The following is a 23,037-nucleotide window of genomic DNA, read 5'->3' on the forward strand; positions in this document are numbered from 1 at the left end:
AAAAATACATTCTAAAAATATAAAATATCTCACCATAAAAAAAGAAACCATAGAAGTATAAAAGAACATGTACTTGACAATTTTTAAAGAGTTCAGCAAAGAAAGCCTTCCTAAACATGACTGTGAAGGGAGAAATAGTAAGAGAAAAGATTTATCTTTTTGACTACGTAAAAATTCTAAACTTCTGAATAGCACTACCACTACAAGATTAAAACAAAAACAACATGCCAGGAAAAACACTTATAAAACATAAGACAGATAATGAGATAATGTCCTTAGTACATAAAGAAATTTTACCAATCAGTAAGAAAGAAAGAGAGCAAAGGGGATGAACAAGTAGAAAGATGCCCAGTGAAAATGTGGAAAGTATTAATTATTAGTAATCAAAAAGTATAAATGAAAATAATGGAAAAACTAATTTTGCCTATAAAACTGACCAAGATGAAAAATAATAATAATATCTATTATTGTCAAAGATGGAGTAAATATGTATTTTTATACACTGTCAGTGAATACATAAATTGATACAATCTTTCTTGGAGAAAGTTTAGCAGTATATATTTTGTTAAATTACAGGGTTAAACCCTTCTATGCAGCATTGCAAACACTGTTGGTTGTCACCCTAGATCTATTTTCTACTTCCTTCGTTCTGAACTCCTTATTTCAGCTGGACTCAGGATGCCTGAAATATAGAGTGTACTTCCCAAACTCCCTTTGCAGCAAGGCTCAGTTCTAAGCAATGGCCTAGAAATGGAAGAGTCCTTTAAAAACAGGTGGCATTGCCTTCTTCCTCCTTTTCTCCTGCCTGCTTGTTGGAATACAGTCATTAATTAATTAACTGGCTTAATTACCTTATTTCCTAAATCAGAGCAGACCATTAAAGAGCACAGTTTATTACATATTTAAGAAAGCCAAATGTGTAGTTTTATGGCATGGATTAATTTTAGGTTTGAAGGTCAAAAATAACAATTTTGAGAACAGAGGATTTTGTGTTTAAGATGTTGAATTGGTTTAGAAGGTCATATTACAATACCCAAAGCCAAAGAGAGAGATGAGTCATTACCTAGAGTTGAGGAGCATGAGGCATCTGGGTGGCAGCCTCCATTACTGACTGAGCAGATGTCTATGAGTGTGCACACTCTTCCGTCACCCTGGTACCCTGATGAGAACAAGAGCCGGGGCATAAGAAACAATGTCAAGAAGATGAGAGGACAATGCCTGTCTAGGATTCAAATATCATGAAATGGACCAATCAGGGATCCTCTATCATCAAAACAAAAAATATAAGTATAAAATGTCATCAACAAATGAAATTTCATAAATAAGAAAAATGACAAGAATTAGTAACCTGATTAGTAACAATGTTCTGGGTTGTTTCTAATGAAAAAAATATGTATAAAACTACTGGTAGACTTAGAAAGTGCTGACACTAAGAAAGTTAATATTTTTATATTACAGTGACTCTGATGTTCTTAGAGGTCAATTATTATAGAAGCCCAAAGTACTGTAGTTCCATGTTATTTAAACATACAAGGTTTCAGTTTATCCCTTAGTACTCCCTGAACTTCTTGGGTAGTAATTCGATTTAGATTAGAGAATAGCAGAAAAGACTTCTTTCCAGAAAAGGAGGGAAACCAACAATTACAATATATGCCTACTGTGCTGCCTGTGGTTTAGTAAACTTGGTATATGCAAAACAACTCAGGAGTGCACGATATTAATAAATTATTCGTGAGGGCAATGGAACAGTAAGTCTGTGATCCACTCAGAAAACTTTTCAAATTCTGCATTATCTTTGTAGCTATTTGACAGTTTGTAAAGCTTGTTTTCTACTGATATTCAGAATGTTTTTTCTTTCTTATCATAGAGTTGTACTAATGTGTCCTGAATTCACAAGATAAGCAAAACTTTCTGTACTATTTCCTCTCCTAAGACAGAAATCATATTTTATTTTTTATTTTTTTAAGACAGAGTCTCACTCTGTTGCCCAGGCTGGAGTGCAATGGTGCGATCTCAGCTCACTGCAATCTCCGCTTCCCAGGTTCAAGCGATTCTCGTGCCTCAGCCTCCTGAGTAGCTAGGATTACAAGCATGCACCACCATGCCCAGATAATTTTTGTCTTTTTAGTAGAGACAGGGTTTCACCATGTTGGCCAGGCTCGAACTCCTGACCTCATGTGATCTGCCCACCTCAGCCTCCCAAAGTGCTGGGATTACAGGCATGAGCAACCGCACTCAGCCAGAAATCATATTTTAAATGGAGCACTAGATTCCGTATTCATATGTCTGTGTTCCCCGTGCTGGGGTCAGGAGGTTGACGTTGAACCGAGGCAGCACCTGGTGGACAGGCCTGGCAGTGGGAAGACCCAGGTGTATTCACACACTCAACGGGTGGAGCCACAGAACAGCCGCCGTTATTTATCTCACATTCATTGATATCTTCGCAAACATATCCATTGCCTTGCCAGCCTAGGAAAACAAGAGGATTTAAAAGTTTAGCTCTATAGACAAGTCAACAAGGAAGAAATACAAGAATCAAAACATATAAAAACCTTCTCCACCTAAGGAACTATAAAATAAAAATGAGATATGCTTATCAGATTGACAAAAGTTGTTCTGAATTCTTAAAATCAAATTCTGACAACAAAGTGGGCAAATGGGCTCCTCTTATATGCTGATAGTTAGACATTAAATTGATATAACCTATTTGGAAAGAGCTCTGGCAGTATTCACTAAAATTTTTAAAATACATAGACTTTGACTGCCAGTTGCACTTATTAAAACTCAGCCTACTGTGATAAAACTACCAGTATACTAAGATGGTAGTATATTGGTATAAGTAGGTAAGAGGATGTCTACCGCAGCACTGTTTAATAGGGAAAAACCCCTCAATTATCAATAGAAGCATAGCTGAACACCTTATGTTTCATCTTTGTGACCAAATACTAAAAACACTTTTTAATATCGTGTACACCTGTATACCTGCATTTGCATACACACACATTGAAAGAATTTTTGTATATACATTAATTAAAATACTAAATGTGGCTGGGCAAGGTGGCTCATGCCTGTAATCCCAGCACTTTGGGAGGCCGAGGTGGGCAGATCACCTGAGGCCAGGAGTTCAAGACCAGCCTGGCCAAAATGGTGAAACACCATCTGTACTAAAAATACAAAAATCAGCTGGATGTGGTGGTTCATGCCTGTAGTCCCAGCTACTTGGGAGGCTGAGGCAGAAGAATCCCTCAAACCCGGGAGGTAGAGGTTGCAGTAAGCCAAGATTGCACCACTGCACTCCAGCCTGGGCGAGACTTTGTCTCAAAAACAAAAACAAACTAACTGTTAAAATCATATGGAGGATTTGGCTCATACTCCTAATGGGGAAAGAATTTTTTAAACTCTTGCATATGTGCTTGTACGAATGAAGAATAAAGTAGAAGAAGAAGGAGAACAAATGACTAATGGTGTCATTAGGAAGATGAGATTTAATAATTTTAGTTTAGTGGTTCCCATTTTATTCAATGGTTGTAGATTTATAATTCAAATTATTAAAATTATAAGAATTCTTAAAAACCTTTAAAGATTTAAAAATATTCATATTCTTTGATTTAAGTAGAATCCTCTTCTAAGACTCTACCTAAGAAAATTATCATATTTGTGCATGGCAAAATGTGTACATGAAAAAAAGTTGGAAGAAAAAAATGCCCAAATGTTCATCATGGTCCTCTGTGTGATAAGATCAAAGGTATTTTTTTCTATTTTTTCCATATTTTTGTAGTGATATTTTATAACAGCATATATTGCTTTGCTGCTTATAAAATATAACTACTATATATTTCAGGAAAAATAGGGTGATAAACAAGAAAACAAAAAAATTGTTTCTCTTTTTCCTCTCCAACAATAAAAAGAAGAATGTAAAAACATTGCCAATCTTCTAATTTAAATAATTTATTTTTGTGATTTATAGTTTTTAAAGATTGTCCATGATAAATTACCTTCAAAATGTGACTGCTTGCAAGTTGTGCTTGCCCCTGAGAACTAAGAGGGAAAAAGTCTTTGTAGGTTTTTTTTTTCCATTTCTTTCCAGTTTTACAAGATCTAAATATATACACGTAGAAAACCACTAAACCAAAAATCACTACATGGGGCAATAGGTGTGTGGGGTTTCTTGGCAAGAAGAAACTTGCCAAGAAACTTGGGTTTCAATTCTGGCTATCTGTAAAGCTATGCAATCTTGGGCAAGTTATTCAACCTCTTTAAGCTCAAGTTCTCATATTGTAAAATGTGAGTAATACTTATTTTTACCATGTCTTGATTTTGTTGTAGTTAAAACAATTAAAAATTGCTTATACAATGCCTTAATAACACTTTGATTAAAAATAAAAACCAGGCCGTGTGTGGTGGCTCACGCCTGTAACCCCAGCAGTTTTGGAGGCCAAGGCAGGCAGATCACTTGAGGCCAGGAGTTTGAGACCAGCCTGGCCAACATGGCAAACCCCGTCTCTACTAAAAATACAAAAATTAGCCGGGTGTGATGGCGTGTGCCTGTAATCCCAGCTACTCGGGAGGGTGAGGCAGGAGAATCGCTTGAAACCAGGAGGTGGAGGTTGCAGTGAGCTGAGATCATGCCACTGTACTCCAGCCTGGGTGACAGGGAGAGACTCTGTCTCAAAACAACAACAACAAAACAAAACAAAACCAGCTACTATTATTACATTATCTTTGTGGCTCCATTTCTAAGAACACCCCTGGAGCGCAGATGAACCTGAGGTCTGGCTAATTGCCTACCAATGCACCCAGCACAGTGCTTTGCTCATAGTAGGCATCCTACAAAAAAAAAATGTGTGGAATATATGATGACTATCTCATAAAACAAAAGATGCCCTCGGATTCAAACCCAGGCAATCTTTGACTAACGGAGCCCATGTTTTCCATGACTCAACATATGGCATCCCTGGAGATTCAGTCGCTGCAGGGCGTAATGGAGCTGGATACCTCTGTTTAGGTCAAGGCTGCAAGATACTCTAATGACACACCCAGGCAAGAGCTACTAGACTGTGGTGGAGATGCAAAGAGGTCAAATAATTTCCCCATGTGTACAAACATCTGGTTAGTACGAAAGGTGGGACTAGAGTATCTCTTTTGATCTCAAATCTGGTCAGTTGGTGGTCACTGCAATGCATTGTCTAACTTACAAATTCTATGGCTAACCTTGCCCCAAAGTCTGACTCTAGCACAGTTTTGGACAAGCCTCCCCCTTTTGACGTGGAATTGTGATAGCAGTGAGATCGTTGAGCAGAACCAGGACACAAAACTGGATTTGAACACCTCCTAAGAATGGTCTTCTTACTCATCAATAGTGAAAGAAAATTGGTTCTGGCACCCCGCCAACCTGGCATGCAGAGCCTGGCATGTGGCCCTGAGAATGTACCTGTTGGACAGGCCCCACAGTAGAAAGAGCCTTGAGTGTTGAAACACTGCACAAGTGTGGAGCAAGGCCCGGGCTGGAAGCTGCACTCGTCTCTGTCCAGCGTGCAGGCAGGGCTGTTGGGTGAAGACATCCACCCAGCATCACAGATGCAGCTGTACTTGGGCTGGCAGGATGACAACAGCGTGAATAAAGACAATCATGAAAATCAGCAAGAAAAGCCTTTGAACATTTCATCAAGCCCCAAACTGTTTATCCTCTAACGTTCATTTGCATAAGGCCAATCCACTGGCTTCTCTTTTTCTTCCCATATGATTAAGCATTTAGACCAGACCATGCAAAAAGGGAAACATCTTTATTTCAGAGTAAAAGCAAGCTATAATTTCTCCCAAAGATGCCAGGGAAAGAGTAACAACAATCAAGAACTGTAAGTCAATATAATTAAAGTCAATCAACTCAGCCTGCTATGTTTTTAGAGGGAAAAACACCCATGTAGGCACAGACCTTGGAAAATCAATTCTGTTTGTTTTTCTTTGGAAAGTTCTTCCTCCTACCCACCTCCTCAACCCTTCCATCCCCATCATTGGACGGGAACTATTTTCCATCACATGGGTAGAAAAAATACAACTAAAAATAAAGAATTGAAGTTCTCTTGAAGAGCCAAGCCAGCCAAGACTGGACAACCTTGAGGGTCAGGAGTCAGAGTCATCAGGACGCAGGGCATGGAGGGTCGTTCTGGGGAGTGGGCTCTTAGAGTCTGCAGCAGTTCCAGAGACCCAGGCCGGGAAAAGTCAGACTCCTTGAAACCACATGTTGCCAACAAGACTGGTCCTTTTATATTCCTGTGTTTTGTCACTGTTAAAATAAAACTTACAAGGCCAAGAGAAGGTCTTATCTCAGAGAGAGTCATGACGGGATAATAAAAATGGTCCCATTTCGGCCGGGCATGGTGGCTCATGCCTGTAATCGCAGTGCTTTGCAGGGCTGAGGCGGGTGGATCACCTGAGGTCAGGAGTTCGAGACCATCCTGGCCAACATGGCAAAACCCCGTCTCTACTAAAAATACCAAAATTAGCCAGGCATGTTGGCATGCCCCTGTAATCCCAGCTACTCAGGAGGCTGAGTCACGAGAATTGCTTGAACCTGGGAGGTGAAGGTTGCAGTGAGCTGAGATCGTGCCACTGCACTCCAGCCTGGGTGACAGAGTGAGGCTCCATCTCAAAAAAAAAAAAAAAAAAATCCTATTTTACATAATGACATCTTAATCTCTGGGTCCTACTTCCTGCATATTTCATCTCCCTTCCTCGCCTACGTCCCACTTACAGACAGGAAGTGACTTCACCTCTGCAAGCTCCAGGTAGTGCTTGTATACAGTGGGCATAGGAGGAGGAGGAGCTACTAACCATGGCTCTCTGCAAGGAGGCACATTTGGGGAAGAGACCCACCTCTCCAGCTTGCTCTCGGATTAAATCCTCACAGATGCCATGGACACAGCGTGCCACAGAACCCCCTTCACAGTCATCATATTTGGATGCACACTGGGGTCCGTACGTCTCAGGTGGGCAGTGACAACTGTTGGTTACACAAAAGCACAATGTCAGGGCATGCGCTTTGGGGCCAGTGCCTGTCTCTTAATATCAATGAGAAAAATAATTAAAATTACAAATCAACGATGTTAACTTGGAATCGTCAGCCAGCAATGCAAATTTACTGACTGGAGTCTCGGGAGAAAAATCACTCTGCTCTGCTCCAAGTGGTGGATTGAGTAAATACAATGTTGGTGAATCACAACTTATTATCTGGTAAGCCTAGCGCTATAAATTCTTGTGTTATCAGGTCATCAAACAGCATTTTCAAAGGTCAGATGTGTATAAGCCAAAGGTAATAGAGTTAGTTCAAGAAGGTAAAGGGAGAGATCAGCAAATCCATTCATCATCTGTCCAATTGGACCTGCCATGAAGCACAGGCAACGTGGGCTACACTGATAACTCCGAATGCTCTCTAGGATTATATAACCCCACATGCAATCCAGTGTCCACACCTCACAGTCTATGATCATTATTATTATATTACAAAGGGCAATATGTCTTCTACCCATAAAAAGTGTAGTTATATAATATAATACAGTGGCATTTCTTTCATAGGCACACTTGAATTTCCAACAAAATGTGGTAATTATTACATTATGCGTAAGCTAGCAGTGGGTGCTTTGTTACTAGAAGATTTAAGTCCAATGATAATCAAATAAGCAATGTTGTTTTAAACCCTTGTCATTGTTAAAGCTGCTTTAGCCTTATCTCTGCAGCTTAATGGGAACTTCTATGATCTGAGCATGGGAGCTAGGGGAGGAGGAGGGTAGAGGAGTCCCAGAAGCCTAAGCCTATCCCCACATGCCAGAGCACATCTGATGGAGAGGGAGGGCTAGGCCCAGAGGTTGCCGATTGCCGGACTTGAGCCGAATTGGCAAGAAAAGCTCTCATGGGGGAAATGACTGTTGGTGCCAGGGGTCAGAGACAAGGAACAGGGCGTGCCTGCGTGGCCAGGCCTCCCTCCCATGCCATTCTACAAAGGAAAAGAGCTATTTTAACAAGACACAGTGAGGTACAAGGAGCTTAGTAATGTTCATGGATGACAATGTATGAATGACATTGTGGGAAATTAGCATTTGACTGTTTGAAAGGCATCAAGAACCAAACTCCAGGCACAGGATTCGGCTTGCCTGTGGTGGGCCCCAGAACCAATTGCTGGGGTGGCAGCTTTTTGGCAGTTTCTAAGGAAGAGGAGAGCAATGGGTGTGGCCAGAAATGGAGAATAAGAATGCAGGGAGCACCATCCATGCATTCATGTCGGGAGGACAGACTTAGCAAACAAAAATACAGCATGCCCAAATAAATGTGAGTTTCCAATAAATGAATATTTTTTGGTATAAATATGTTCCATGCAATTTACAACATCAGTATATATTTACATAAAAGCTGATTCATTAATACATGACATTTCTGAGCATTCCAAAGTTGCCTTTGGAATGGCTCACTAAGATAAAGTCATAGGAAAATAACAATAAATGATTAAACTTAAAGAGAAATTGAATTATCCATCGCCCCCATAGACATTTATATTCCCCGCATCTCTCTCTACTTTCCTTCTCATATTGTTTTCTTTCCTCTTTGTCCTCCCATCTTTACATAGAATATTTGTATAGAGAATTTAATTAGACTCTTGAGGATTATGGAACTTTAAAACAGTTCATACACATATTTGAGCATTTGATCCAGGAGGCTTCATTACTAAAAGCTTACTTTGCCACCTGTCCCAACACCTCCCAAAAATGTTTAAGAATCTTTTTTACTTTTGTTTTTGTTTTTTTTTTTGAGATGGAGTCTCACTCTGTCACCCAGGCTGGACTGCAGTGGTGTGATCTCAGCTCACTGCAACCTCCGCCTCCCAGGTTCAAGCAATTCTCCTGCTTCAGCCTCCCGAGTAGCTCGGACTACAGGTGCGTGCCACCACACCTGGCTAATTTTTTTTTTTTTTTTTAGTAGAGATGGGTTTTCACCATGTGGTGAAACCAATTGATTAGTTACTGATTTGGCAGAAGTCTCTTTTCTAGAGGTAGACGCTAGTCTCGAACTCTTGACCTCAGGTGATCTGCCCACCTCGGCCTCCCAAAGTCCTGGGATTACAGGCGTGAGCCACCGCACCCTGCTGAAGAATCTTTAAACCAACTGTTACTAGCTTTCCATTTTCTATATCTGGGAGATCTGAGTGTTTGGAAACCCCTGGGATAAGATTGCCTAGGTTTAAATTTTGGTCCTTCCTGTTAACTGTTCACCCAGACAATGTACTAACTCCCTCTGCCTCAATTTCTTATGAAATAATAGTGGTAATCTCAGTGAATTATGGTCATATTGCAGTCTAAAGGCATTCCCCTGTAGCAAGTGCTAAGAAGATTGTCTTTATTTTATCACTAAGTGCTTAACTATTGCAAAATGACATAAGATTTGAGAGGAGATTCTGGTTCATGGACCTGCAGTTAAATCCTTTCTCTTTATCTCTCTCTTCCTTCATCCTTGCTATTATCACTGGGAGATGAGTAGGCATTAATCCTATACTGTTCTCTAAATAGCTACAGAGTATACTTCTTTCACTTAAGTTTAGATGATGTGAGAAGATAGAGAAAGGGAGGAAGAAACTCAAGTAAACCATAGGATTCCTTCCTATGATCCTCAAAGACAAGTATTATTAATCCCATTTTACAGACTAACATTTCCCAAAACCACAAAATGAATAATTGGCAGAAGATAAATAGACACTTAGGTCTACCCGGCTCCTGCACCATTGTTCCTGCATGTTATATTCTTACATTCTGATAAGTAGAGTTATATGAAGATGCTGCATTTTTATGCACCTTTTTGTTTTGTTTTGTTTTGTTTTGTTTTGAGACAGGGTCTTGTGCCCAGGCGGAGTGCAGTGGTGCGATCTCGGCTCACTGCAACATCTGCCTCCCAGGTTCAAGCAATCTTCCCACCTCTGCCTCTCAAGTAGCTGGGACTACAGATGCGTGCCAGCAGGTAAGCTAAGTATTGCATTTTTTGGTAGAGACAGGGTTTCACCATGTTAGCAAGGCTGGTCTCGAACTCCTGACATCAGGTGATCCACCCACCTCGGCCTCCCAAAATGCTGGGATTACAGGTGTGAGCCACCATGCCCAGCCTCATGTACCTTTTAAACATAACAGGGTTAACAGGCAAAATATATTTTCAAGGTGTCTTGATATAGCCTTTAAAAATGGACAATTACTTATATACCTCCCTAAGTGAAAATAAAAGCCATATATTGTATTTTTAAAACCAACTTACTACTATTCCTGCTTTAGTTATTAGTTACTGATATAGCAGAAGTGTCTTTTCTATGACCTTTTATTGCCAACTTGGTTCCAGCAGAAAAATCTGGGCTTTTCTTTGAAAACACTGCAAGTGCATTTTGGCAATTGAGAAGAGGTTAAACACACTTTGATAGTCATAGTTTAACTTGTGTTAGAGTCCATGGTTCAATACTAATTTTACTGACTGACTGAAAAAGGTAATAAGTTTAATACCTAACTACCACCTGAGCTAAAACCAGATTATCCTCATTGTTTAAACTCTGTATGATGTAAAATCTACCAGTGATATGAATGGAAATAAGTGAAATAAAATTTACTAATCATCATGTTTCTGGAAAACCAGAGAAACTCAACTTTTTGTTTTTCTGGAAAGCCTTCTAGATCTGAGCCCTAAATGTACAACACACACCATCCATGCATAGCAAGTTCAGATCCCAAGGGCTGTCTTAAATCCAAAGTAAGAAGGGGAGGCTGGGCACGGTGGCTCACGCCTGTAATCCCAGCACTTTGGGTGGCTGAAGCGGGCAGATCACCTGAGGTCAGGAGTTTGAGACCAGCCTGGCCAACATGGTGAAACCCCATCTCTACTAAAAATACAAAAATTAGCCGTGTATGGTGTCAGGTGCCTGTAATCCCAGCTACTTGGGAGGCTGAGGCAGGAGAATTGCTTGTACCCAGGATGCGGAGGTTGCAGCAATTGCACTCCAGCCTGGGTGACAAGAGCAAGACTCCGTCTCAAAAACAAACAAACAAAAACAAACAAACCAAACAAAGTGAGCAGGGAAACAGTAAGAATCAAGTCTTCAGAACAAAGAGGGAGTAACAGCACGGAGAAGTGGCAAAATATAATTGTGTTAGTTGTCTGAAGCTCTGGGTCTAGACCTCAAGCCAAAAGAATCAGTGGAAACAGAAAATGATGTTTCTTGTGCTATAATCATTGTTCTAAAAAAGAATTTCCATCAGAAGTTTACCTATGAAACAGGTATGAAACAGGACTTTCCATGAATGAGTATCTGCACCTTTTCAGAGGTCTTTAAAATGGCAAATTATTAATCCAGTTAAAGACTCCTTTTTCCATCCAAGTAAAAGAGCTCAAAGAGTTAAAGAAACTGAATGAGGTCCGAACTCCAAAGCGAACTTTGATGCCATGACTACATTTTTGCAGGTCCAGATGATTCTGAGGCTCAAGTTTTCTTTTAGCTAATGTGTGCTGAAATTTCCCAAAGGGTTTTCTAGCCTCAGTGAATATCCTGATTAACAAGGATTTAACCTCACATAATTAACAGAACTCAAGAAAGTATCTAAATGTTCACTTGTTTCATTACACGTGGATTCCACAAAGCAATAATTTAATCTTATGCTCATGCACCTTTTTTCATTTTCTTTTATTCCCTCAAAAAGTCTCCAACATATGCCTGAATTAGGGGACTTAAAGTGTAGATAATGAAATGGAATTCATGAGGTTTCAGAAACTATTCCCATATCAAGAGAAAGAACCCTGATTTAAATGCTCTGTTCTCTAATGTCCTCCAGCAAATCTATGAAGGGCAGAGTCTAGGAATCAAGATCATTTCCAAAGCCATCCACACATCATCAGTTCTTCTGCATTCTTGCTCTCCTTTATAAAAGAGTGCAAGAGAGAATTTCGTACTGTTCTTACAAAGTTGAATCTGTCATTTAGAAATGCAGCTTTCAACAAATAAATGGTTCCTTCCCTCCTAGCTCTCATTCCGTCATATGTGTGTGTGGATAAAGAACTCTAACCTCTGACATGCTGCAAAGAGTGGTGAGTAGTAAAAGGGTTTTTGTTTTGTTTTTCATTTTGCAGGGGGAAAAAAATAACGTGCTGAAAACAGCAACAGCCTTTATCTTGGTCTATGGATCTCATCACAGTTTGCCCATACTTGTCGCTGTATTGGCCCACAAGACTCCAAAAGACAGTGATGATAAAGGAAGACTAGGAGTGAAATCTAATCTCTATAACATTCCTAGATATCAGGAAGGTCAGAAAGCAGAAGTTCTAGGAGCCTGGACATTTGCCACCAATACCTCTATGTAGCAATCCTCCTTGATAAATGCCCATAAACAGAAATCAGGAGATAATGGGTTCAAGGAAATGAGAGACTAGACTGCATTTTGCTTCCAGCCCAAGCCTAACAAAGGCAGGGAAAAAAGGCTTCATTTAAATGAGAAACAGAGTCCTGGAATCAAAAAGCACTTTAATAACATAACACTAAATTTAAGTCAGAAGTGGTTAATTTTACTTTTGCATAATGATTGAACTCATAGACATATCTAGTAGAAGTTTGAATAATTTGAGTTTATAACCTGGAATGAGTAAAAGTTTTAAAGATCAGATCAAAAAAACAAAAGTATCAAATAAAAAGAGAAGGTTTGTGACTGCATTTTTAGAAGTGTGTGTTAATAGTGATGGTTTAACATGGAATACTATGCAGCCATAAAAAGTGATGAGTTCATGTCCTTTGTAGGGACATGGATGAAGCTGGAAACCATCATTCTCAGCAAACTATCGCAAGGACAAAAAACCAAACACCGCATGTTCTCACTCATAGGTGGGAATTGAACAATGAGAACACATGGACACAGGAAGGGGAACATCACACTCTGGGGACTGTTGTGGGGTGGGGGGTGGGGGGAGGGTGGAGGGATAGCATTAGGAGATATACCTAATGCTAAATGATGAGTTAATGGGTGCAGCACACCAACATGGCACATGTATACATAAGTAACAAACCTGCACGTTGTGCACATGTACCCTAAAACTTAAAGTATAATAATAATAAAATTTAAAAAAAATAGTGATGGTTTAGAAAACAAAATTACTGCACTCATTTTTGCTGGAAAGACTAGAATGGATATTGTTATGTGGAAATTGAAGAACAAGATAGCAGAAACACCAGTAAGAGAGCAAATAAAATTGCTCTTTAATCCAGTGAGATTCTACTCCAGAGTATTGAAAGGATTTGTTCATTCTATAGCAGAATTTATCTATTAATCTTTTAAAAATCACCAATAAAAGAGACCAGCCAAAGTATAAGGAAAGACAATGTCTAGTTTAAAAGGTGACTTCAAAGAACTGTACAAAAGTAAGTTTGGCATTGATCTGCCTTAATTTTTTGGACTTCGTTATTAGAAAGACAATGTGTGTGTCATCAGCAAAGCTTTGATGATGGATATCCCTAGAGCATGATGGGAACATAGAGGCCCTGAGATGCCTCACTCTGCTTAAAAAGGGAAGGGAAGGTTTCCTGCAGAAAGTGATGCCTGAGCTGAGCAGGAGAATTCTGTGGACAAGTCACTTGACAGAATAAGTCAGAAGAGAAGATAGAGCTGTAATGATAACGATGACTGTGGTCAGAGAGAGTTACTTCATTCATTGAACCTCAGTTTAATCTTTGACCTTGTTATGGTCACATTTTGACATAGCATTGACTAAAGCTCTCTTTACCCAAAACTATGAGCTTGCTAATACATGGAAAGAGTACAGGTGGGGGCACTGGAGTGGTGGGGTGTCCCCTTTTCTACTTAAGGCCATTCAGTGGCTCCCCTTCAATGCTCTGGCTCTTCCCAAGTCTTCAGCTCCTTTTGCACCAGGCCATGCTTACTCTCTGTGCCAATCACGGGAGCCTTCTTCTGGTTCCTTGGGGATGTTAGAGCAAGGATTTCTTCACGGGGTGAGAGTAAAGGACTCATGAGCTTTTCTTCAATTAAGTAAAAATAGCTATGTAGACATTAAGCAAGAGCTAAATATTTCCTCATGGAGTACCAACTTTTGGTGGAATACAGATAGTTAATTTAGGATGCTCTTAACTATGGGATGTTCTAGGCCTTCAAAAATATACCTGATATTTACCAAAAAAAAAAAAAAGTTACCTGTAACTTCCCATTGTATTAACACATGTGCCTCCATTCTGGCAGCTCAAGGGTGTTCCTGAGTAAATCTCACATTCGTTAACATCAGCTGAGCAGAGAGGACCCTGTGATCATATAAGGAACAAAGTCAGGTGCCAAAGGTCACAGAGGTATCTGGAGCGAACATTCATATGATACGTTTAAGGATTTATACGTGGACAGTATATAAGTCCTCATAAAGCCAAATACAATAATACTGATATTAACCCCTGGCTATTCTTCCTCTGGAACTCAGATTTCACCTAATAGAACACAAGAGCTCTTCGTAAGATCACAGCAGTCACAGGAGAGGAATCCTTATCTAAACATAATAGAATCCTCAGTTCACAGTGGTGCTACATCTGGGAATACTTACTTAACTTTTTTTTTTTATGCGCATGCTGGAGACAGTTTCCACCGTTATCAGAAAAAATAAACAAACAAAGAAAACGAGAAAATTTGCATAGGTATGTCAAGATTTGTTTGGTACTTTCCAATGCTGAAAAAGTTAAATTAATGTTAACAGAAATATTGTGTTCTTCCAGGCAGTTATCCAATCAAGTGAACCTCTCCTTTCAATGGCTTTAGTATTTGGTGGGTTATACAATCATACTCACCACTGTCTGGGTTTTAGCATACCTGGTATATTTCAATTTGATTTGGGAGGCCACAGAATCCTAGAAACTTTAGATGGAGAATTAAATATGCCTGATGATTCCAAGGAAACCACAGATGCTGACCTGCCATCATTCTTAACCAAAGAGTAGGTGACTCACCTTCCACTGTGGGGGACAGATACAAAAAAAGGAATCATGCAGATTGAGGCAGGTTCCACCATTCTGGCAAGGATTGCTGCTGCAAACCTTTTTGTCAACAGTCTGAAACAAAAACAGGACAGTCAATGAGATGACTTGCAGTCAGCAGCAACAAAACGCATGTTACCGTGCACGTGGGATTACATTTAACTCTGAATCAGTGGGGGTCTCCTTCTACACTTTAAAGCCATTACTTATGTTCTTCTTCAAATCACCTCTCTTGTGAAAAAACAGAAAGCATTTTCTATTATCAATCTTGTTCCTATTCCTTAACTCTCAGCATGCTTTTGACCACGGGTGGGATGAAGTCTGAGGGGAGAAGATTCTCACTTTGTCTTGGAAAAGAATTATTCACCTGAGAAAGAGACCTCAGTGGACAGGAGTAAAGGTTTCAGGTGTGGAAATAATAACGGATGTTGCTATTGCACAAAGAAAATAAAATGGAGATTCCGGTTATTTTACCGGTGATTCTTATCTTTGGTCCCTCGAGGTGAGCCTTTGAAATATAATCATCTGCTGCTGCTGCCCCTCCTCCCATGGGTTAAGGTGACTGAACTCCTGCTCCAAGTCCCTTTGTTAGAAATGTGGCCAGCTAAGACATATCTTTCACCCTGGTGCTCACCTAACTGCTTTCAACCCAGATCACAAACAGACCTACCTTTGTCTACATCTACATCTACATAACCTGGTGAATCTGACCCTATGTCAGCTACCAGTTTGAATCTTGTTAAGATTTTTATTGCCTTTGGGTGCAGAGAAAACTTCTTTTTTTTCTTTTTTCTTTTTTCTTTCTCTTTGATTATTTTTTTTCTTTTTTTTGAGACAGAGTCTTGCTCTGTTGCCCAGGCTGGAGTGCAGTGGCGCGATCTCTGCTCACTGCAGGCTCTGCCTCCCGGGTCCATGCCATTCTCCTGCCTCAGCCTCCTAAGTAGCTGGGACTACAGGCGCCCGCCACCACACCCAGCTAATTTTTTGTATTTTTAGTAGAGACGGGGTTTCACCGTGTTAGCCAGGATGGTCTCGATCTCCTGACCTCGTGATCCACCCGCCTCAGCCTCCTAAAGTGCTGGGATTACAGGTGTGAGCCACCGCGCCCAGCCAGAGAAAACTTCTTTAGAGGGAACACTTGATTATGCAATGATGACCATTTTATGAATTTCACTCATAGTCCAATTGTCTGGGTTTTGGTTGGTATTGTTGTTTTGTTTGTTTGTTTTTGAGATGGAGCCTCGGTCTGTCACCCAGGCTGGAGTGCAGTGGTATGATCTCGGCTCACTGCAACCTCCACCTCTTGGGTTGAAGCGATTCTCATGCCTCAGCCTCCTCAGTAGCTGGGACTACGGGAATGTCCCACTACGCCTGGCTAATTTTCCTATTTTTAGTAGAGACAGGGTTCCACCATGTTGACCAGGCTGGTCTCAAACTCCCGACCTCACATGATCCACCTGCCTCGGCCTCCTAAAGTGCTGGGATTACAGGCGTGAGCCACCGTACCCAACCTAATTCTCTGTTTTTAAAAAGTTAAAATAGGGGCAAACTGTTCATTACATTTCATATATATGTATACACACACATACATATATATTATATATGTGTCTATATATATGCACATACATACACACACACATACAAATACAACATACTATATACAGTGACTCATAAAAAAAATTACGTCGGTTTCCTTCATTTTATGGATGAAATAGAAAGCCAGAGGATAGCCAACTGACTCAATACCATTTTCTGCAAAGCACATTCCTTCTCCACTTTGGTCATAAATTAGATGACCATACATCTGGGGGTCTCTTTACGAACCCTGTTTTATTCCATTATTCTATTTTTCTCTTTGTGTTAGCACAACAATTGGCTCTGTCCATCATAGAATGCTCTTTAAAACATTAACCACAAACTCATTCAAAGGTTTTCTGTCAGACAAAAGGAACACTGTCTGGGGACTAAAATCTTAAAAGCCTACAGGGGCCCAGTAGAAAATGAAATCAGGAGTCAGGAGGAAGACAATAGGGAGTGGTGGGGACTGTGGTGGCCAGAGAGCATTTGCCCTATCCAAAGGCACAAAGGCATTCACATTTGAAAATCATTCAACGTTCCTCCTGAGGGATGGGGGTAGGAGGACCGGCCGAGCAAAAATAATGAAGCCCTCCAGGAGACAAAACTTGAGTGCAGTGTCACGGTCCACAGCACTATTCTTTACTCATTTTCTTTCGCTCAACTACTCTCTAAAAAATGACAGCTGAGGGGTCAATGTATTATCTAAGTGGAGAAAAGGAATACACGAACTTGATCATCAAATGACAAAAAGGTTTGCAGCAGCAATCCTTGCCAGAATGGTGGGACCTGCCTCAATCTGCATGAGTCCTTTTTTTTGTATCTGTCCTTCACAGTGGGACAGATCAAACTTAAAAGTAGAAGGAAATGCTTGAAGCATGAGCAAAACAGATGAAGAATATTTTTGCAGAAATTCTTACACTGGAATCCCCAGACTTTTATGCAAAATTTTAAATATGAAGAGATTCTGTACATTTCTCTGCATAGAAGGTTACAGCTTCCATGAAAGTCTTTAAAAGGTCAGCTTCCTACAAAAGGGGTAAGAAGCCTAAGTTTACATAGATCAGTCTACAAGCATGTAGTACAGTTATAGAATGTTTTCTGTAAGAAACCGTTCAAGTTTAATTACCAGCAAATGTCATTTTAAGAAAATTCGGACTATTTTGTGATACATCTAGACTTCCGAGTTTAGTGTAAGAGAGGATGCTTGCTTTCTGAGCCCCAGTCCCTGATGGGAGAATCAGCAAGTTGGGAGATCACTAGCTGACCAAGCACAGCACACACAGCTAAAGGGTGATGGTAAAGGATGTGGGCTGTGGGCTGCAAACTCAGGGTCAGAAGCCCTAACAGGCTCAGCGACCTCAGCCTTGTCATTTCATCTGTCTTAGACTCAGCTCTGCATCTGCATCCTGGGAAGCATATGCTGGGATGAGAATTAAATTATGGGAAAAAGCAGGTTTTTAATATTAATCATCAATTCACCTTTAAAATAAGAATAGCAGCTCTATTAATGATTCTAGTATGTTTTCTGTGAAAGATGTTGGGTATGTAGTAGGATGAGACCTACCTGCTGCAAGCCTTGGAATTTTCTCTCAAGATCCACCAGCTGGCAATAGGGAAGAAAAAGCTTCAGTTAGCTGGTTCAAAGGCATTGCACATGTGATGTTATATCCTTGACATATTGTCCTAATGCCCTCTGCTAGGGGCACACTTTGTTCATTCCTCCTTTTATTCCCTTTTTCCTCTTCATTCCTCTCCCCTCAGGATTTTCTTCCTTTCTATTCCCTCCTATCACATAGATTTCTGGGGTTTTTTTAAGTTTTTTTTTAAAGTACAACCCACTGATAAGTTGACCAATTGCTTCTCTGTAGGCAGTGACTATGGGAACATTCATAAATGTCAGTGATACATCCACTTCCCCAATAAGAAGGTTGCTCTCAGAACTTCAGCAAGGCTTCTTTTCTTTCTTTCTTCCTTTCTTTCTTTCTCTCTCTTTCTTTCACTCTGTCTTTCTTTCTCTCTGTCTCTCTCTCTCTCTCTGTCTTTCTTTCTTTCTGTCTCTTTCTTTTTTTTTTTTTTCTGGCGAGGTCCCACTCTGTTGCCTGGGCTGGAGCACAGTGGCATGATCACAGCTCACTGCAGTCTCAACCTCCCTGGCTCAAGCCATCCTCCCACTTCAGCCTCCCAAGTAGCTGTGAGTACAGGCTCATGCCACCATGCCCAGCTATTTTTTTTTTTTTTTTGGTAGAGACGGAGTCTCACTATGTTGGCCAGGCTGGTCTCAAACTCCTGGGCTCAAGCGATCCTCCCTCTGTGGCCTCCCAAATTGCTGGGATTACAGGCAGTTTTTTATATTAATCATCCATTCACTTGCAGTGAGCCACTGCTCCCAGCCCAAGGCCTACCTCTGCAACAAGTGCTTGCACAGCATTTCCTACCTTCTGTCCATCACTTCTACAGCCTCCATTACAGCTGTGTCATTTAACCAAACAGTGCGTAGTTACATGCTAAATCTCTAAAGAGCACGCAAAGTTGGTATATCCCCTACAAAACGGTTACTTATAAAATAGAATTAGGGAGAACTCATTGGTTCTTGTGATGTAGATGTCAGACTTACCTTGGAATTAAGCTGATAGATTTGACTAGATATATTTTGAGGCAGACCAATTGCACTCCCTTTTAACTCTATAATATCATCTTTGTTTTTCTGGATCTAATTTTAGAAAAAGAAGAAGAAGAAATGAAGAGCACTAGTGAAGATATCATATTTATCTTACAGTAATATAATTAAAAACTTGAGTAGTATTCTACTTTAAGCACTAAGATCTTGCCTATTATTATAAAAACCAAAACAACACCATGCGTAATAAACACTGGGCTAAAATAGCCACAGCATAATTCCACTTATCCTTTTCGGTAACAATAGATCAAGGTATTTTCCATTTGTATGTTTTCCTATAATACCAGTTTAGGGTGCTTATTAAGAAACCTGGCTTGGAAGCAGACTGTTTAGGTTTTAAGTCCTGGCTCAGCTATTTATTGCATGTCCTGGGCAAGTTACTTAACTGCTTCAGGGTTTCTTTACCTCTCATAAAACTAGGGTGACAATAAAGGCCACCTCATAGGACAGCTGTGAAGGTCAAATGAGATAACATCCATACGGTGCTAAGCACAGTGGATGGCCTACAGTAAGCTCTGAATAATGCTGACTTCTAACATTATGACTGAAATATGCAGTGATTATTGGGAACTGAAAACACCCAGAAAGGCAGGAGAATAACTGGCCAATTCTGTTCTGTGGCAAAAGCAAACTGGTCACATGTCCACATATCCTTGGTCCCCTACTTCCTCGCATCCCCTGTGGAGGAGTTTCAGTTCTACCCTCCGTGCCTTCTCTGGACTAGCGTGCATTGTCTGGCACAGCATACTCCCTCTACCCGCCATTAACCCCAGGCCATCGTCCTTTGCAAGAACATGTCTGATGCCCAATTATGTTCTCTATGCTACAGATTCAAGGTACACTAGGAAGGGGGAGGGAGGTTGAAAACAGGTTGATTAATGAATACAATATACAGTTAGATAGAAGAAATAAGACCTAGTGTTTGATAGACCAGTAGGGTGACTATAGTTTACATTAATCTATTGTACATTTCAAAACAACTAGAAGAGAACAATTCATACGTTCTTAGCATGAAGAAAAGGTAAATATTTAAGGTGATGGATATCCCAATTACCCTGATTTGAACTTTACACATTATAAGAATGCATCAAATTATGTATTAATAAAAAATAATAATTAAAAAAGATTCAAGGTACAGATTAATCTAGACTTGTTCAATTAAGTCACCGTATATGGATATACAAAATGACTTCAAGATATTTCCAGTGTATTACCTGATGTAAACACTCACTGAGATCTTCATCATTTAATTTAATTTTTCCCAGGGATCCGGTTCTAAACTCAATGTTTTGAGCAGACCCCGTAAGAAACACCAAATTTCCTCTCTCTGTAGCCATTCGAGGCCTATATAATTCAAACCAGAGAATGCATCAGTAATTAGCAGGTACAATTTTTAAACCAAAATAACAAAGTTTCTTACTGAATAACTACAGGCCAAATACATCTTCACTTTTTGATCAACTCAACCCAACTGCCCCTGCTCATCTGCCACTTTTTTCTCTGCACATTTCTCAGAGATACCTCCTGGCAATTGTAAACAGATTATTTGCAAAATGACAGACAATAATTTGTGCATAGGAAAGTAATTTCATACCTCAGTCTAAATGTTTTTCCCTGTTTGCTTCTCAACATAATTTTCCTCAAGAAAAATTGCACCTTGGTTTATCTGGCTATTTGGGAAAACTGGTGAGGAATTAGCCTAGTCCCTGAGCAGGAATGACCCATGTGTTTACTTACTGTTGGAGATGGATGCTTCTTTTTTGTCTCTGCAGCTCAAGTTCTCCAGCTTCGCCATTTACTTCAGCAAATGTTAATAAGGTAAGCAAACTCCAAAGAAAAGGTAAAGACATGTTCATCACCAACCTCCCAGGTTGGCAGGTAAGAGTGAGGCCACTCCAACCAAATGAGCATGGGATTTTGGAGAACAGCAAACCAGGCAGGTGTACTTTGAACCATGGAATATCCTGTAACTGTTGAGTTTTTTCTTCTTTGCCCTAGAAGGCTATGTTATTTTTTCTTCCAGAGGGATGTAAATGATCTTAGATCTTCAGTACTCTTCAACTTGTGAGAGGTCAAAATCTATCTTAAGTGATGCGCAACTTAATCATTATCTATTTGACCTTTGAAACAGTAACAAGCAGCTTTGAAAACATCCACTTAAACAATCTTTGCTTAAAAGTAACTAGGTTTCAACAAAAGTAAACTGGTCATCATCTACACCTTTCTCTGTTCCCCTCCTTCCTCACCTCCCCTGCAGAGGAGTTCCAACTTTACCCAGTGCTAGGAAAACTAGATATCCACATGCAAAAGAAGTTGGAGGCTTACCTCATACCATATGCAAAAATTAACTCAAAAAAGTTCAAAGATCTAAATCTAATAGCTAAAACTATAAAATTAACTCACAATGGTTCAAAAAATCTGAAACTATAACATAAAACTCAGAAGAATAGGAGAAAAATTCATGACCTTGGATTTTGGATTTGGCAATGATTTCTTGAGTATGATACCAAAAGCATGGGCAAAAAAAGAAAAACACACAGACAACCAAAAGATATAAATTGGAATACATCAAAATTAAAAACGTTTGTGCATCAAAAAATACATCAACAGGGTGAAAAAGCAACTCACAGAATGGAAGAAAATATTTGCAAATCATATATATATGAAAATGGGTTAATATCCAGAATGTACAAAGAATTTGTACTTTTTACTTTTCATTATCCCTGTGGGACCTATGGACGGCTGTGGAATCCATTCCCACTTTCCACACTGCGCTATACACCCTTCCAGCTGGATATATGGTTTGAGGACATGGAGCATTGATGTCCCCACTGACTCTGTGCTGGGACTACAGAAACCACTGAGAGTGATGAAAATATTCTACATTCCGATTGTAAAATCAACTATTGATGCACTCAGACTTTCCATGAGCACACAGACAAAACTGAATTTGAGGGAGAGCTGTAAAATCTCACTTCTAAGAAAAATCTCTAGGTAATTACCATTGCATTGGTTAATACCCATGCAGGCTCTTTCAGGACAAGCCTCTTTGTGTTTTACTTATTTTGTGTCTTACTTATGTAGGCTCTTTGAGGAGAGGATCATTATGTACCATAGCTTATAATTCTTTACTTATGCCGGGCTCGGTGGCTCACGCCTGTAATCCCAGCACTTTGGGAGGCCGAGGCGGGCGGATCACGAGGTCAGGAGACAGAGACCATCCTGGCTAACGTGGTGAAACCCCGTCTCTACTACAAATACAAAAAATTAGCCGGGTTTAGTGGCAGGCGCCTGTAGTCCCAGCTACTCAGGAGGCTGAGGCAGGAGAATGGCGTGAACCCGGGAGGCGGAGCTTGCAGTGAGCCGAGATCATGCCACTGCACTCCAGCCTGGGGGACAGAGCGAGATGCCGTCTCAAAAAAAAAAAAAAACTTTACTTGTGATACTCAAATAGTCACTGCTTTTAAAATTTTTTTTAAACCTTCCCAATTTCTTCTATATGTCTCTTGTATCTGCTTCTTTCACTCAACATAATGCTTTTGTAATTCATCTGTGCTGTAGTGTATATCATTAATTGGTTCCCTTTTATTATTGAGTAGTATTTCATCATATGGCTATCCCATAGTTTGCTTCTCTGCTCATCAGTTGATAAACACTTGAGTTATTTCCAGTTTGGGACTATTATAAATAAAGCTGTTATGAACATTTGTGAACAGGTCTTTGTGTCAACATAGGTATCTCATTATGATTTTAA

The 23,037-nt window shown here is 40.0% G+C and overlaps 1 protein-coding gene across 1 annotated transcript in view; it reads right to left on the reverse strand.

Moving 5' to 3' along the window:
- Positions 1–22,425, reverse strand: part of CUBN (cubilin) — a 309,428-nt gene extending 287,003 nt beyond the window's left edge. Inside the window, exons 1-10 of the mRNA XM_031015408.3 lie at positions 21,021–22,425; positions 20,498–20,627; positions 19,221–19,316; positions 18,171–18,209; positions 15,002–15,103; positions 14,208–14,311; positions 6,874–7,000; positions 5,432–5,594; positions 2,338–2,469; positions 1,064–1,159 (exon numbers count right to left, since the gene is read on the reverse strand). Of these exons, the coding sequence (XP_030871268.3) occupies positions 1,064–1,159; positions 2,338–2,469; positions 5,432–5,594; positions 6,874–7,000; positions 14,208–14,311; positions 15,002–15,103; positions 18,171–18,209; positions 19,221–19,316; positions 20,498–20,627; positions 21,021–21,139 (1,108 nt within the window). The 5' untranslated portion in view covers positions 21,140–22,425. The remainder of the gene's footprint in view (positions 1–1,063; positions 1,160–2,337; positions 2,470–5,431; positions 5,595–6,873; positions 7,001–14,207; positions 14,312–15,001; positions 15,104–18,170; positions 18,210–19,220; positions 19,317–20,497; positions 20,628–21,020) is intronic.
- Between the last annotated feature and the right edge of the window lie 612 nt (positions 22,426–23,037).

The sequence above is a fragment of the Gorilla gorilla genome, chromosome 8 (assembly GCF_029281585.2).
Source record: "Gorilla gorilla gorilla isolate KB3781 chromosome 8, NHGRI_mGorGor1-v2.1_pri, whole genome shotgun sequence".
Taxonomy (NCBI): domain Eukaryota; kingdom Metazoa; phylum Chordata; class Mammalia; order Primates; family Hominidae; genus Gorilla; species Gorilla gorilla.